General features: G+C 48.3%; 1 protein-coding gene and 1 non-coding gene across 4 annotated transcripts in view; one reads left to right on the forward strand and one right to left on the reverse strand.

Annotated features, from left to right (window-relative positions):
* PLPP4 (phospholipid phosphatase 4) overlaps positions 1-13,953 on the forward strand; it is a 112,059-nt gene that overhangs the window by 33,900 nt on the left and 64,206 nt on the right. For all 3 annotated transcript variants that reach the window (XM_046027283.1, XM_046027284.1, XM_046027285.1), the window contains exon 2: positions 6,627-6,735. In XM_046027283.1, the coding sequence (XP_045883239.1) occupies positions 6,627-6,735 (109 nt within the window). The remainder of the gene's footprint in view (positions 1-6,626; positions 6,736-13,953) is intronic.
* LOC123955796 lies at positions 12,112-12,230 on the reverse strand. Its single transcript, XR_006821365.1, has one exon. It is a non-coding gene; the product is annotated as a 5S ribosomal RNA (ribosomal RNA).

The following is a 13,953-nucleotide window of genomic DNA, read 5'->3' on the forward strand; positions in this document are numbered from 1 at the left end:
GAAGAGGCACCCAGGGCTCAGAGAGCAGGTGTCCTGTGCCCAGGGTCACACAGGTCGTAAGCGGCAAAGGTAGAACAGAAGCTGTTCAATTCCCCAGCTCTGCCATCGCTGTGTTTCCGTTGCTGTGTTGCCTCTGTGCTGTTCCCCCCTTTGGGGGTTCCTGCTCCTGGACCCCTCTATACCAGCCTCTCGTCCTGACCGATTTCCAGTGTACAGGAGAGTTGAAACAGTAAAACGATCTTCCATCCACTCCCCCTAGATTGGGCAATTAACATTTTACGCTGTTTGCTTTATTCTGTAGTTATGTGTTTTATGTACAATTTTCTGAGCTATTTGAGAGGAAGTTGCTGACAGATCATTATCCTAAGCTCCCTAAATGCGTCTCCTAAAAAATAAGACATTCTTCTCCATATCCATGTGCTTACGACTCTGAAGGAAAATTAGTACTATTCCCTGATGATCACATGTCTGGTTTGGTCCAGTCCTTGTATTACCTTAGTTACCCTCCAAATTTCTTTTTATGGCTTTTTTACTTTTTTGACCCAAGATCCAGTCAAATGTATGTTGCATTCGGTTGTTTTGTCTCTGCAGATTCTTGTCGTCTGAAACGTTCCTTCTAGCTTTATTCCTGGACTTGTCTAATTATTTGTTTGAGGGCATTTGACTTGTTCCCCTGCCCCTCTACTCTGGAAGTTGGATCCAAAGACTTGATTAGGTTCAGAGTATACATATTTGGGAAGAATGTTCCTTGAGGTGCCATGTACTTCGTGCATCAGAGGCACACGGGTGTCTGTGGTCCCCCGACTGGTGACCACCGGTAGGGGAGGCAGGATAGGGCTGTGTTCCTAAAAGCTGAAGAAGAGCTGGCATGAACAGGGAGTCTTTGGGGCGGCGTCTTGGTTTTATTTATGCTGCCTCCTCTTGGTCCTTTCTCGCCCTTCCTGGGGCTGGGAAGATCAAGGACATTCCCAGGCTTGGCCCACATATTTCCACCACGGTCTCATCCCATAATGTTCAGGAGGGCCTCGGCCAGAGGTATGTGCTCTGATGCCCTGTCTTTACTCCATTGATGAGGAGGGATTCCTACCCCGGGGTCCGGGGATGGCCGTACGTGACACTGAAGATGGGACAGAGAGATGGAAGGAGTTTATTGGTCACATATACTCACAGCAGGGAAGCAGGACATCGCTGGCTGGGCAGGGCTAGGATCGGGGCAGAGCGAACCAGCAGGGCCTGCGGAGGCTCTGTAGTACCAAGAACGTGGGGTGTCCCCAGCTCCTGCAGGAGGATGTGATTGGCCTGTTCCTGGGCTGGGAAGGGCTGGAAACCCAGTACTCCAGGATAAGCAGAAATTGCACCTGGTCCCTTGATAAGGAGGATTGTTTGGTGGCGGGACCTTACCTGAGGGAGCAGAGTGGGGTGGGGAGCTTGTGGTCAGGCTGTTTGAAGTCCATGTGGTTTCAGGTGTCAGGGCAGGACGCGATACTGGGCTGTAGTTTTAGGCTTTTCCCCGCAGGCCAACAACATATGCCCGTGCCCTTCCAGGCACTTCATACCTTTACACTGTTTAGGATTTGTCCGATCCCCTGAGATAGGTGTTCTTGTCAGCATTATTTGGCAGAGTAAGGAGACCAAGGCCAGGAAGGGAAGTGCCTTGTCCAAGGTCACGCAGCCAGTAAGGGAGAGTGGAAATCCAGCCCAGGCTGCCTCTCCAGAGTCTATGCCCACGGAGGGGGAAGGGCATGAGCCTTGGAGCCAGGCTCTGCCTGCGCCTCGGTCCTGGGTGGCAGTCGCCCTCGCTCAGCCTGCCTTCTCATCCTTTGTGAGGCTGGCTGCAGAGAAGAGAGAGCTGTTCCTCATCTGGTCCAGGGCTGGTCTCCTGGATGACGTTCTCCCAAGGGCAGGTGAGTGGCAGGTGGCTTTGGTGCGGGGGCACCTCCTTCTCCCAGGAATAGGGAGGAAGGGGCTGGCGGAAGCAAATTCTCGGGGGCTTCACGTCTCTCATGATTTCTTCCCTTCCCTCCTTCACGACAAATGTCGGACTGATCTCAGTCTTACCCCTGACTGAGAACTGAGATCCCCATGTTGCCTTTCCCAAGAGTAAGGCTGTATTTCTAATTGTGGAAAATGGTACCTCTTACTAAAATAGTTGCAGATGTCTTTACACTGGTGGGCAAGGCCGGCGTGCGCGTGTGTGCGTGTGTGTATCGGCATGTTCCTTCCTTAAAGTTCCAGAGTGTGCTCAGGAGGACGTGGGATAGCGGACATTCCATGGCACCTGGAGCTGTGATGACTTAAGCAAGAGACCCTTCTCCTTTTGGCCTCAGTTCCCCCATCTCTAAAATGGGGATAACAGCAGTTGGCTGTCTCACTGGGCTCTTACGGAGAGTAAATGAGTAATGTTGGAAAGCACCCAGTCAAGGGCATGGCGCAAGATGGCTCCGAACATGGTCACTAGCTATTTTTATAAAAATTGTTACTCTTATCTTTGGGGCAGCCAACGACCAGACTCAGGAGGAGGCTGTTCGGGGGCAGGTCCGTGGCCTGCTGGCTCATAGAGATGGTTTATCAGCCATCTCTATTTATCAGATGGGTAGCTTCATCTTACCCCTTTATCAGATGGGTAGCTTCATCTTACCCCTGGCCCCAGGACTAATGGTAAATCCAGTCCCCTCCTCCCTCTATAGCAGCTGCCTGTCTGCTGACCACATCCAAAGCCCATTTGTCTATGTTTTCCCTCTTGCACGAGAGAGGCCCACTAGAGAGGACAAGTCTGTAGCTCAATTAAGAAATGGGCTTTACTTTTTGCTCTTACTTGGGAAACTTCTCTCTCACGAGTCTTAATTTTCCCTCCTACATGTTGCAAGGTTCAGAAGTGACTGCCCAGGTCCTTGTTGGCTCACAGAATGGCCCTGTGGTGAGTGGTAGTTGTTGACATCCTTTCTGATCCTCTTCCCTGGGCGTGGAATCTCATGTCCCCAGTAGGGGATCGGGGGGAGGGGTGTCCTTCTCAGACCCACAGCATGTCCTCAGCCCTGTTCATGCCCACGTTGCAGGAAGAGCATTTGGTTGAGGCCTTCAGTGCCCCAGACACCATGCCAGACCCCAACTTTTCTTACCACTAATGATAGCAGTATTATTATTGCCTTGGAAGGTATGGTCATCCTGGGAGGGGTTGGTGGGGAGGGATATGAAGTCTCAGAGAGGTTAAGTGACTTTTCTCAAGCCACCCAGTGGGCAAATGCCAAAGTAGGGATTTACACCAAGTTTAAGGGTTTGGTTAAGTTCATGTTTCAGTATAATCTTGTGTTGTTTTTGGTTGGAGTAAAGGAGGTAGAAATCTGTGTCTAGTATGTGACTGAAGTGTTAACCTTTTCTTGAAAAGGGTATGTTATCAAGGTCCATGACTTAAAGATCATTGGCAAGTCTGTGGAGTCTTTTAGAAGACGAAGGGGAGATTCTGGGCCTTTGAGAACTTGACTTTGAGTTAGAAGAGGCATGAGGGACAGAAGCATCACTAATTCCTTGCTAGTGTGATGTCAGGATGAGCCATTCTTCTGGTTTCCTAACTCTGGGCTCAATCTATTGGGACATTCAGCACGTGAACAGTGATAGATACACATCCTATAACATTTCCGGGGGTCAAGGTCCTTATAAGTGGCTCTAGGCTAGAGGCCATCTCTTGGGTCCAACTACTGGAACACTCCTAACCTGGCATCTCCTCAGAGCAGGGTGGACTGGCGATCTGTGTAGACAAGCACTCTGATACCGGTAACTGAAGACTTCAACATCTCATTCCCCAATCAGTGGGCACTTAGGGTCCCTTGACTGTAATCTTTGCAAGAGTGGGGACCACATATGTTTTGTCCACCAGGGTTCATAGAGCAATGCCAGGCGTATCACAGGCGCTCAGTAAGGGTTTGCTGAGTGAATAAACAGTAAGGCAGAGCTGGTGGTCTGCTGTCTGTCCCCTCCTGCCCTCCTTCCTATATACGCAGATGTCATAGGCTGCCTGAAGTCAGGCTGGGCTGTGAAAACAGGACTGGCCACCAGGAGAGAGAGAGAGAGAGAGAGGAGCTAGGAACCCAACCTAAGGACCATGAATTAAAGAGAGAATTGCCCAGCATAGAGTTAGAATAACGTCTCTGAATCTTCCCAGAGCACATTTCCCAGTTTCTTCAGACTGCGTCATCAGAACACCGGGGAGAAGGCAATAACACTGTTCTCCTTTGCCGAGAATTGATATGTAGTTTGATTAAGATAACTGTCAAATTCAAACAGCCAAGAAATGAAAGAAGCATGACTTGGATCCACATCCAACAGCAAGTTACCTGTCTTGGGGCAGTTAGAATTTTCACAAAAGAAAATTACATGTTTACTTTAGTAGTAACTCCTTTCTTTTCCCATCAAAATGACCACAGCGTTGCTGGAGAGAATTTTATGGGCTTTGTGAGGTGAGTTTAGAGGACAGACGGTGTGAGTCCCCACCTCCACAGTCACGGGGAGGGCACCTGCCGTTGGTCCCCCTCACTTGTCCCTCCGTCCTCGCTGCCTCGCGGGGAAGCTCTGGAGGGCCTTCAAAGAGAGGGCAGGTGAGACTCCCAGGCAACAGTGCCAAAGTAGAATTTAATAGCAGTCGTAGGTTATCATTGTATTTATTTTGACGTTTACCAGCTGTTTATAGAGGGAATGCTGATTTCATAATTAAGCCCTGACATGAAGTTTCTTCTAGGCTTTTAGTTTACAAAGTCTCACGGAAAGTCACGGTCTGGGAGGAGGGGGGATAAGGCGAAATTGGCTGACTTGGTTCTTAAAAGGCCAAAGTTGGGAAGCACCTCCTTTCCCGCCGGAGAACTGTGTGTGTCTGACTCTAGGTCTCCGGTGCATCCCCTGGGGGTCTTACTAAAAATGAAGATTCTGATTCAGTAGATCTGGGCTAAGTCCCAAGATTCTGCATTTTTCATAAGTTTCTTGCCCGTGAGGTGGATGCCCTGGCCCCTTGTGAATCACGGGTTGACTACAGGTCAGCGGCATTGGCACCACGGGGCAGCCGGCTGGAGATGCCAGCTCTCTGGCCCTTCCCGGGACTGGCTGTTCCGTAAGCACACGACTTCTGCCCTGGAAGCTGGGTTTCCGTTTCCTGGCTTCCAGACCACCTCTGGAGAGCTTGTGGAAGGGGGTTTCCAGGCCTGCGATGTCCTTTCGTGGTAACCACACTATATAGTCTCCAGAACTTTCCATCTCACCGCAAGCCCATCTCTGCCCTTGTTTGCTTTCTGAGACCCAAGTCCTCTGCGTAGCTGCCTCACTGTCTGGATTCTCGCAGGCAGACACCGGTGGCTGGAGCATGGCTGGAGAAGGGACATCTATCTTTCTTGGCTCTGCTGCTCCCAGAGGATATAATTTGCTTGATAGATGCCTTCGGGCTGCAGCTCCCCGGGGTGGGATGTGGAAGTGTGCAAAAGGCTGGGTGCATGAGGCTTTAAAAAATAGCCAAGAGGGTAATAACATCTGGGGGACAAGCCGGGTGAAGAGGGTCATGCTCAGTGGTGTGGCCAGCTGCATGGGGAAGGCGTGGAGACCAAGGTCCTGGGGTCTCTGAGAGGGGAGCTGTGGGCCCATTACAATGATGACAGCCGGGGGTTGGCGTATCATTGTTTTAAACCCAAGTCTGTCATCTTAAGCAACCTCTCTCTGGTGGGACCTTGCTCTATCCCTGCAAGAAGGGGCATCCATTCCCCTCTTGAATCTGGGCTGACCGAATGACCCACATGTCACCAGACGACACCACAAGACCTCCGAGACTAGGTCTGAAAAGACATTCAGCCTCTGCCTGGCTCTGTTGGACCCCCATTCTGGACTGAGTTCGCCAGCTGGAGAACTGGGCTGGTGGGTCAGTCTGACAAAGCAAACCATCCCCCTGCGGGCTCTGTCCCCCCGGCCCCCTTTCCGCCCCGTTTTACTCTTGGTGGTGTTTGCTTTCCCTCCGCCTGGGTGTTGTGGGCTCCCGGGGTGTGGGAGGGCTCGGGAGGGTGCTGAGAGGAGGATGTGGGTGCTTAATGCTGTCTGGTTTCTTGGCAGCAGCCCCAGAATCCTCCCCATTTCCCTTTTCTTTCCTCCCTTTCTTTCTGTGTTCCTCCTGCCCAACCTAGTCTTCTCTGGGAGGCTTTTCTTGCTCACTCTGCCCCCTACTGGTGGAGAAGTGTCAGGGCGTCATCAGGGTAAGAGAGGGAAGGAGCCCTTGGTTCGTTCTTACGTGGTTCCTGGCGCTCCTTCACCTGCGCTAATGGCCTGGCCTTGCCCCACTCTGCGCCCCCCACCCCCATTCTGCCCTTCGGCTCCTAGTCCACTTTGAAGCCCGGACTTCTATGGTCTTTGTAGGTCAGCTTTGCCACTGTTCTTTTATGCCCAGAATTGGGCTTTGGTGGCAGGTGCTGACAGAAGGTTCTACAGAGTCTCAGTAATTCTTTCAATCCATGTTCCCCTCCCAGGGCAGCCTGTTACTCCCTTCTCCTCCCCCAGAGGCTGGATTCTCCCCCGAGGGCCTGTGGCCGTGGCCTTCTCGGGAACTACAGGCCACAGATGAGCGCTCGAGCCCTCACGCTTCTGTCTTTGTTTTGTTTCAGTTTCACAGAGTTTTTGGACCCATTCCAGAGAGTCATCCAGCCAGAAGAGATCTGGCTGTACAAAAATCCTCTGGTGCAGTCCGACAACATACCTACCCGCCTCATGTTTGTAAGTACCGTGATTTCATGGCTGATTTGACCAGTCTCCCAAGCATGAGCCAAACGGGTTCCCATTTCTGCTCTTCTGGCCCCTGCTGAAGACCGTGAGCTGCCCAGAAGAAAGAGGAGGGGAGCAGCCCGTCACATGAAACTCAGTTCTAGATCATGACGGATGCTGCTTGGTCATGTGAGAACTGGTAATCGACCTGCCACTTTGGAAAGACAAGGGACCCACTTACCTGAGCTGGGCCGAGTTGTTTCCCAAGTATTTACAGTAAAATAAGACCAGAAACTGATTTCCCTGCTCCATCTCCTTCTAGGGTAAAACTCGGTTTTACCAGACTCAGGCACCCTAGAGGGTCCTGTGAATGGCTCTTCTGGTTCTAGCTGGTCAGGCAACCACGGATGAGCCTGCCTTGTATGACTCAGCCCCGGGATAGTGTTTTGTGTCTTTCTGCCTCTAGAGTAAATGGGCCGGCATCTAGAGAGCTGGTGGATATAGTGGTCTTACCTTTACCTCTTCACCTTGACCCCCCCATGGCAATCAAGGCCTTTTATATTACATTTCCGATGTGCCGGGCCCTTTGCTGAGAGCTTGAGAAAGAAGATGATCTCATTGAATCCCACGCAGCATTCCGGTGAGAAAGTGGTTAGTCTTGACCTCATTTGCAGGTGCAGAATTGCGTCCCAGAGAAAGGAGGGAACGTGCCCAGATCCACACAACTCCTGAGTGCCAGAGCCAGGATTCAGATCCAAGCAGCCAGCTCTTAGCCCAGTCTCAGCCATGAGGCTGCCTTGTAGGGTAGGAGCCCAGTGTCCAGGACTTCTTGCAGACGCTGATTGCCTCCTGGGGAATTGCCATCAGGTCTCTCTGTAGCAGAGGAAATGTTTAAGCTCCTCTTTGTTACAGAACAGTAATGTGACTTTTGGTTGGCCAGCTTTCTGGCTTGAAGTTTATTCCTGCTGACCGGCCATTGTGTCTCATGGCTCTGGGAACCTAAGTGATGGGACCAGAAATTTCTTAGGGCACACGAGGAATCTCTTGACATTTTGAGAGAAATCCCTCCCGTTATGTAAGGAAATCTTATTAATTAATGATGATTAGAAGGATCTTTGTGTCTACAAACATCCTGAAATGCCCAGAACATTACATCAGCTTTGAAGTAGTATTTTAATTACTCTTTTTAAAAATTTTTTTATTAAAAAAATTTTTTTTTAGATTTTATTTATTTATTTGACAGACAGCGATCACAAGTAGGCAGAGAGGCAGGCAGAGAGAGAGAGGGGAAAGCAAGCTCTCTGCTGAGCAGGGAGCCCAACACAGGACTCGATCCCAGGACCCTGAGATCATGACCTGAGCCGAAGGCAGAGACTTTAACACACTGAACCACCCAGGTGCCCCTTAATTACTCTTTAATAATTGCTTTTCCACTGGAAACTAAACTGGGTTTTGTAAATTTCAGGGAAATTGAAGAGTTCAGGCATTACTTAACACTTGAATATGCAAATAAGACTTTTTCCATTTCTGCTCCAACTCAAATCTCCTATGAATCCTAGACATAAAGGAATTTGGTATGTCTAACTAGTTTACTCCATGGTTTTGAAACTTACTTACCACTTATCCACATTCCTCCCAGATTTCACATTTTATGTGCTATAAAACACAATTTGGAGATGAGTGTTCATGTGGGATATGGTGAGAAATTTATGCCTGTGTCCTAGATTTATGCACAATGGATTGTTTTGAAGTCTAGATACCAATGCCACAAAAATTTTGGCTGCCGACACCAGTAGGAGGGGGCGCATTTGCATGTTGGCAGTGAGGATCCAAGGCAGTAAAGGAGTTATTCAGTGCTGTGATTCTCAGAGAATAGAAGTGTATTCAGCCTCAAATCCTGATTCCTACCCTCGAGTCCCCTAATGAGATAAGTTCAACCTTTCGCTTTGTTAATAGTAGTTGATACATTTCATTCACTGGGTCACAAGATTTAATGCGATTCCTTTATAACCCAAGGAAAGCTGTAGATACATCTATAATACATGTAACACAAAGAGGAAAAATACTTTGCCACCGCATTAATTAGATTTTTTTTTCTCCTGGATTTTAGTGAGAGTTTAATATAAAATATCATTTGTTTGCTTTGATCCTTTAAAGCCTTCAGATATTTATGGAAGACTGTAATAAAACATGTTTTTATACTTTTTTAAAAAAATAACTATGTTGGTGTCATTAGAAAGCTCAAGTTTTCTACTTAATAATAAAAATCCTGGGGTCTCTTTTACTTTTGGTTGGAATGTTTTAATTTAAAGGCAACAGTTTAAACTTTTTAACCAAAGTGTTATTGGAAGACAGGTGGTAATAATCCAGATGTCCTTTGATTGGGAAATTAGGCCTCTGGAGGGGTGTGTGTGTGTGTGTGTGTGTGTGCACGCACATGTGTGAATTTTAGAGGAGCCTCTTGTTCAGATCAGAATGGTCAGGGATTGAGTTCAGCAGGGTGAATGGTCGGGGATTGAGTTCAGCAGAGTGAATGGTGATCATATCACGCAGAAGCCCCTTCATGTGTTCTGTCTTCGGCACTTTGAGTGAAGATGACTATGTCTGTCAGCCTGGAAGTTGAATGTAGTTGGGTTGTTTGATTCTGAGAGTTTGTTTCTCTTGATGACTCTGGGTTCCTGCTGCGCAGAGAGACAGGCTGAGATTTCTTTTCACATATACTGAGTCTTGAATTAGCATTTCCTGGGTGTTCATAGGCCATTAGCTGTCTTTATGGTAGGCTGCTCCCTTATTCAGAAGATGTCGTGGTTCCTTCCTGAGTGTGTGAGGTTTATCATATCCTCTTTGGAAATCTTCTTTTTGGTGAAGGAAGACTTTCTGCTGGATTTTGCTTTTTAGTATACTCTTTGTTGCTGTCTTAGTAGTTGTGTCTTTGTACATTCAGGGAACACTTCCAGGACCCTGCTGTGGGTAAGGAAAGCCATAGGAGCCTCAGGTGATGGGAAGTCAAATGAGAACTCGGAATGGGGGGGTTTCTTTAGGATATCCTTAGAGGGTATCCTGGGGGAGATTGCACTCTAAAGAAAAACAGAATTTAGAAAGGGCTAGAGGCTCAGGCAAACTTGTAGGGAGTCTCATCATCACCCTTACCCATATCATCACCACCATCATCATCACCATCACCACTATCTTCATCATCACCACCATCATCATCATCATCATAACCATCATCACCACCATCATCACCACCACCCCACCATCATCATCATCATGGCGGTAATAACAACATCTAACATCTCTTGAATACAGGAATTGTGCTTGTCACTTTGCAGTGGCATCTCAGATAATCTTCTCACCATCTGTGGAGGTCAGCATTTTTGTAATCCCATAATTTCAATGGAGAAAATGAAACCGCAGGGAGATTTAGCAACTTGTCCAAGGTTATACAACCACCAGTTGCTGGTCCCGGATCTGAATGCCAGCTGCCAGAGGGCAGACCCTCACAGACCCATTCAGCTGTGATGTCTCCGTGAGGACTTGGGGGATGTGGAGAGGTGGTGAGTCGTGGACTGCACGTAGAAGGGCTGGTGCGGAAAGGCACAGACATGGGAGAGCAGGGGCTATGTGGGCGCAGTGAACAGGAGTGTGTTTAGTGTATCTGTGTGTAAAGGGGGCAGAGGAAGGCAGGGATAGAAGCAGACTGTGGACAGCTTCAGGTCAGTTAATTATTACTTAATTCGACCGACAGTTGCAAAGCACCTGCCTGAGCCAACCATGGTGCTGGGTGCTGGAGGAGCACTGCTGAACGGTAGACGGTTCCCTGTCTCTGGGGGACACAGACATGATTGGATGGTCACAGCCAAGCTCTGGAACAGGTAAACTCAGGTAATGAGTTGAAGGAATGTTCAGTGTTCCCGGTTGCTCTCCTTGGCTTAAAAAAACAAGTCTCCCCAAGACCTGTCCTTTGTCCTGGGCACAGCAGGTCCAGAAGAGTTACTTCTGTAGGACGTTACTGACATCGTGTTGATTTGATAACAGGGTTTCCTATTTCAGTAGAGGATGCTTCTGAGGAAGACAGAAAGTCAATTTTGTGGGGAGGAGGGAAGGAAAAGAGACAAAGCTGGCTCGTGATAGACAGTTTAATTTTTAGACTTTTTGGTTAAGTCTTAGACAGCTCTTTTCTCTGCAATGGGCTGTCATTGTTTACCCACAGCAGGCCCTTTCAGCTGTCTGCACTGCTCGTCCCGAGTTGTCTCTATAAGCACTTTTCAGCACACCTTTCTGTCAAATGCCAGAAATTAAGGCACTTGGCGCCCATTGTTTGATATGAATGAACCCCAGTGACAAGCTCTTCTCCAGCAAACATCCTAACTTCAGGGCACTCTGGCTTTGATTCCTTTGGTTGTTAAAAGTTTTTGATATACTTATGCCCCTCCCACTTCAGACGTGCTAGTCTGGCTTTGTTATTTTCCAGAAGCATCCTGGCCGCACTGTGCCTTGCATCAGCGCCCTGGGTGGGGACCGACAGCACTTCCTGGGTTGGTTTCATTGGCCGATGCACAGGCAGGTCCTTGGTGGAGATGTCGGTCACGTAGGGAATGGCAGGGAGCCCGGGCAGATGAGGCTCTTCCCTGTCCCTGACCTCCTCCCTGACTGCTCAGACCTAAGGGACTAGCGGGCTGGAACTTAAAACGCTTTGTTCCCAAATGTCTGGTCTCAAGATCCTGGTTCTTCTTTACTGGTTTGGGTCATTTGTTTAGTTTTCCCTGGGAAATAATAACATTATAGCCAACAGCCAGCATTCACCGGAGGCTAACTCTGGACTCTCTGGGTGGGCAGGTTCCAGAGTGGATGGCCGAAGATCAACTTTGTAGCTTTGTGGCTTGGGAGAATGACGTTCCCTCTCAGTGCCTCAGTTTCCTTGTCTATAGAAAGGGCTTTAATAACATTTGCCTCTCCCTCCTACAGTGCTGAGAGCATCAGATGGGGTGATAGACTTACAGCACTTTGCTTGGTGTTTGGGGCATAAGAGGCTTTCAGTAACTGCTGGTGAATTCAAATCCTAGCGACAGTATTTGTTATGGATGTCATTATACCCCATCTTATGGATGAGGAAACTGAGACTCAGAGGGAAAGAGGTAGAGTGACTTGCTCATGGTCGTAAAGCTGGTAAGTGTCAGGGCTGGAGGTTGAACCTGGCTTTCCTTAATCTGGGTCTGTTTCCTACATTTCTCTCTGCTGCAGAGCTCTGGCTTCTCAGCCTAGTGCATAACATCATGCAAAACCAGCTGTGTACCAGATCCTGCCTGATGATTTATATATTACTTTGACATGTGGGCTGTGTGGAGTACAATTAATCAGTAGCTTACAATTTTTTTTTTCTGAAAAATCCTACAGCACCCGGTATTCCCAGGCAGTCTCCCATCCAAGTACTAACCAGGCCCGACCCTGCTTAGCTTTCGAGATCAGACGAGATCGGGCATGTTCAGGGTGGTACGGCCGTAGACTATAAAATGTTTCTTAATGCAAGAATGACCTCGGCCTCAGTTTTCTCATCTCATGCCAAGATGAGGCATTTGGGCTTAGGTGATCCCTGTGATTCAAGACTCCCGCCGAGGCAGCATGGCAGCCCAGGTTGGGGGTTTCCTAGGCCCACCATGTGCATGCCTTTGGGAATTCACTTATTGCTCAGAGTTCTAAGTTTTGTGAGCTGTGCAAAAATAGTGTTTTCCCCCAACAGAGTAGTTAGAAGATTGGACAAAGGGGAGGAACACCCCTCACATGTAGTAGGTGCTTCATCTGTGACACCTGCCACTGACATTGCTGTGGCTTCTCTATGTTCCTGGACATGAGCCACTTACTTCCTCCTCCATTTCTAGAGAAACGGCATTTATCATGTTTTATTAATGTTTCTTACTTCTAAGGTGAGAACTGCTATAACACCATGGTTCAAAGCACAGAACTTAGGGGTGCCTTGGTGGCTCAGTCATTAAGGGTCTGCCTTTGGCTCAGGTAGTGATCCCAGGGTCCTGGGATCAAGCCCCTCGCCGGGCTCCATGCTCAGTGGAGAGCCGGCTTCTGCCTCTTCTATGCCCCCAGCTTGTGTTCCCTTTCTCACTTTTTCTGTGTCAAATAGGTAAATAAAGTCTTTTTAAAAAACCCAAAAAACTCTGACTTATTTTTAACATTAAAAAAATAAAAACACAGAGCTTCATTTAAACAGTCTAGGTACAAATCTTCACTTTACCTCTTATTAGCTGTGTGACTTTCAGCAGGTTGTTTAACCTCTCTGTGCCTTAGCTTCCTTTCCATCAAGTAAGGATGTATTCATGTGTATATTTGCCTCAGGTGTCTAGAACAGACCATGGCCTTTCATAAGTTTTCAGAGCATGTTAGCCCGGTTTTCTGACTTATGTACATATACTGAGCAGCCCCATTCTCATACCTAGTGAGGGAAACTCAAGCCTGAAGAGAGTTCTCTCTGTCCCCTGTATCCCACAGCAATGTTTGGCTGGTTGTTCTGTTCTCTCTCAGGTCCCATTTAATAAGCATTTACCATTCACTGTCTTTCCACTGGGCTCATTCCCAGGATTTTCAAAAAAGTTTGAAGCCATGGAAAAATTAACCTGAGGGAGAACAGTACCAGGGAAATTTTCCTGCCCCCTTTTGCCCTCCATCTCCACATCTGTTTAGAAGTAGAAGTAATCGTTCCCCACCCCCTGTCTCAGTGTCCACCTTCCCCTCAAGGGCTCGGGTGGCAGAAATGGCCTCTAAAGTCTTATGGGGGATTTGGGGGTGGGGGGCGGTACACCGGGTGTAATTCAACGGGTTTGTCAGGTGAAAGGAGGATTCATTTCTCTTTTACTCAGTTCAGAGTTGCTTTTGCCCAGAAGGAAATTATTTTCTTAATGTGTTGGCTTCTGGGGCTAATCTCTTAACTCCTGTCTTCTAGTTGGAAAATATTAGTAAAAAGAGGAGCACATGGTCAATGTAAATATGTCTCTATCTGTGCTGATCTGAAGAACATGCTGTCTGAGGACACGACAGCTATGTATTCGGGAAGAAGAATTGGGACTGGAGCCCAAACATCATTGGGATGATGGCAGGAGAGAGAGACGGGTGCGCGGTCATGAGCAGAGATTTCTGCAGCCTTCTAAGTGGGAGCTTCGTCTGAGGGATTCCCTCATGTGGAGCTCATGAGCTGGGGAGCCCTGGCCCTTCTGGGTGTCT

The sequence above is a fragment of the Meles meles genome, chromosome 13, assembly GCF_922984935.1.
Source record: "Meles meles chromosome 13, mMelMel3.1 paternal haplotype, whole genome shotgun sequence".
Lineage (NCBI taxonomy): Eukaryota > Metazoa > Chordata > Mammalia > Carnivora > Mustelidae > Meles > Meles meles.